This window comes from Austrofundulus limnaeus, unplaced genomic scaffold, assembly GCF_001266775.1.
Source record: "Austrofundulus limnaeus strain Quisiro unplaced genomic scaffold, Austrofundulus_limnaeus-1.0 Scaffold192, whole genome shotgun sequence".
In the NCBI taxonomy this organism is placed as follows: Eukaryota; Metazoa; Chordata; class Actinopteri; order Cyprinodontiformes; family Rivulidae; genus Austrofundulus; species Austrofundulus limnaeus.
This window is the reverse complement of record NW_013952594.1, coordinates 373537-376054: the sequence shown is the minus strand read 5'-3', so window position 1 is coordinate 376054 and position 2518 is coordinate 373537. Positions and strand designations below refer to the sequence as shown.

General features: G+C 35.7%; 1 protein-coding gene across 1 annotated transcript in view; it reads left to right on the top strand.

The window, feature by feature from the left end:
• Positions 1-2518, top strand: part of jade2 (jade family PHD finger 2) — a gene marked incomplete at its 5' end in the record, with an annotated part of 210611 nt that overhangs the window by 6427 nt on the left and 201666 nt on the right. Inside the window, 1 exon segment of the mRNA XM_014018409.1 lies at positions 2080-2165. Coding sequence (XP_013873863.1) covers positions 2080-2165 — 86 coding nt within the window.

Genomic DNA, 2518 nt, shown 5'->3' with positions numbered 1-2518 from the left:
ATTTAAAGGGTAATAAAATAATTGCTGATGTAATATTTTCCCTGTAATTTTTACAAAAACACAGTATAAATAAGTATTTATATTTGTGTACAAGCTGTTTAGATTGTCAAAAATCCTGTGTTTTTAGGGTTATTAACAAAGTTTGTGTACTCAGACCAGTAATATTTGGGGTCACAAGTTTTTGCCATGGATATTTTGTGGGTCAGAAGATAAAAAGTTTGGGAACCACTGCAATAACATATGCCCATCTAATGTAAATGATTGATACTGATCCACATCATATGATGACGATATGGATCAAAATTTTTCATTTTGCTCCCATGTAATTAAATCACTATCATTGAATCAACATATTGATGTGGATCGATGTGCCGTGTCTACGTTTGACTTTGATTGTTTTCTAAAATCACAGAGTTCTCTGAGTCAGCTTCAGGTGCTTGTAGTTAATCATAATATCTTAATATCTTCTAAATTTAACCAGGTGTTTCAATGCATTTACATTACACAACAATTATAGTGGAGAAACTTGTCAGTTTGGTTAAAAAAAACAGTAAAAAATAAATAGTTTTTTCTATGCAGAAAACTTCTTGTGCTATAATTCTTTTAAAATAAATACGTCAAAGCTCCTCAGTTGAAAACACTAAAATGACAGAAGAGCTGTTTAAATCCCTTTTATCCAGAAAGTCTTCAGTCCTAAGAACACTAAACTGTAGCTTTAATAAGGTCATGTAGACAGTAGGCTATACTACTATTTAAATTCAAATGTTTGTCCTGTAAGCAGGAAGCTTATGGTTGTTGGATGTTGATTTTTGCTCTCTATTTCAAAGAAGAGGAGGAGGAGTTTTACTCAAGCAGCTCCTGAAACTGTTAACCTGCTGACTGAGAACATTTATATACAATAAACTTCGTATACGGAACAATATAGCCTACCTATTAAATTACATTTTTATTGAGATTTTTTTTTGGACAACCAAAATGTTTTGCGGACAACCAGATTTTGTCAACAACCTGAAAAAAATCCTTATGTCTACCCCTGGAAAGTATGTGGAAATATGCATCAATAATTGGCAAATACACAACCGTATTGAATGCTTTTAATGAAAAGTGGTTTGAGCTGTCTGAATTCAAGAGAAGGAATCAGTTATTTTTAAAGAGCAGCATGGCAGCAGTTCTTCCTTCAGCTCAGTTAGTTGCTGAGTAATGACAGTGTGGTGGCAGCACTGTTGTGTCCCAAAGGGAAATATGTTGAGTGGGAGGCAACACGTTCACGCTCACATGAAGGCAGGTTTTAACATGCCACTCAGGCAGTTTTGTGGTTTTCCACTTTTGCCATTTCATTGTCCAATGCGACGTTTTACTGACGGCTTTATTCATAATGCATTCATGCTAATAAGCTTTCAATTCATATGTGCTGTGTAAATGCACAGAAAAGCCCTCTTGGAGTTGTTGATTGAAGCGGTGGGTGGGATATTGGCTTCACGGTCTGGTTAATTACGATGAAGTTGTGTAATAATGAGCTTGTAATGGACAACAGTGGAATAAACGCTTAACAAGATGTTATTTATATCRTCATTAACTAATTAACCTCTTCATGGATCGTCAGCAGTCGCTTTTAACTAAAGGTCTGACTGAGTGCGGCAGCCGTGTGGAGCTGGAACTGAGGTTTTTGAGTGGCTGCTTTCATTTTTAGCCTCTTACTTGTGTTTACTTCACATCTGTTGTAAATTATAAAATCCRTGGTCATTGTCTAGTGCTGATTTAATAACATGTTGCATAGCTTTTGCTCTTTAATAGCTAACAGATTCCACACTTCATGATTCTGATTCATGTTTTTATTAGACTTGCATATTTTCTGCGAAAGATCTTCTTCTCTAGTAGGACATTTGTCTCTTTTTGTGTAAATTTAAGCAGATGCTTCTCATGATGTCAGAATTCCACCTTAAGGCTCAACTGAGCCCAACCTTGTTTACAGAACTTTATTAAAAACAGACAAAACTCAAAGTGTTTAACAAAACAAGCAGATAAATGGCACAGTGTCTATTCTTTGTGAAAATAATTAATTTACTAACTCTGCTGCAGGTCAAGTGACATCGTGGTCCAGGTCGTCCAAGAATATAGGCACCAGCAGTACATGGGTCCACCATCAGCACAAGAAGCCATCGGAGGTAAGACGCTTCAGCAGCTTTGGTTTAAACATGACTTTTAACTGGATTTTATTTTTATTTTGTGTATGTGCTCTGATCTTTGATTTCTGGAAGCAGGATTGGCCCAAACTGATCACTGGTCAGAGGATAAATTTGACATTTCTGATTCTTCATGTACAAATAAGAGAAGAAAAAGTAATATGTGTCACTCTAGCTGTGTTTCCATTGCAAATGTGCGCAAAACTTTGTTGATATTCTGTTAATGTCGAAAAAACACAGTTTTGCAACTGCGGTGTTTCCATTAAGTAAGAAATGCTATTAAAGTCACGTGAATACGTTTGTTCTCGCGATAAGTCATTACAAACATGGCAGTG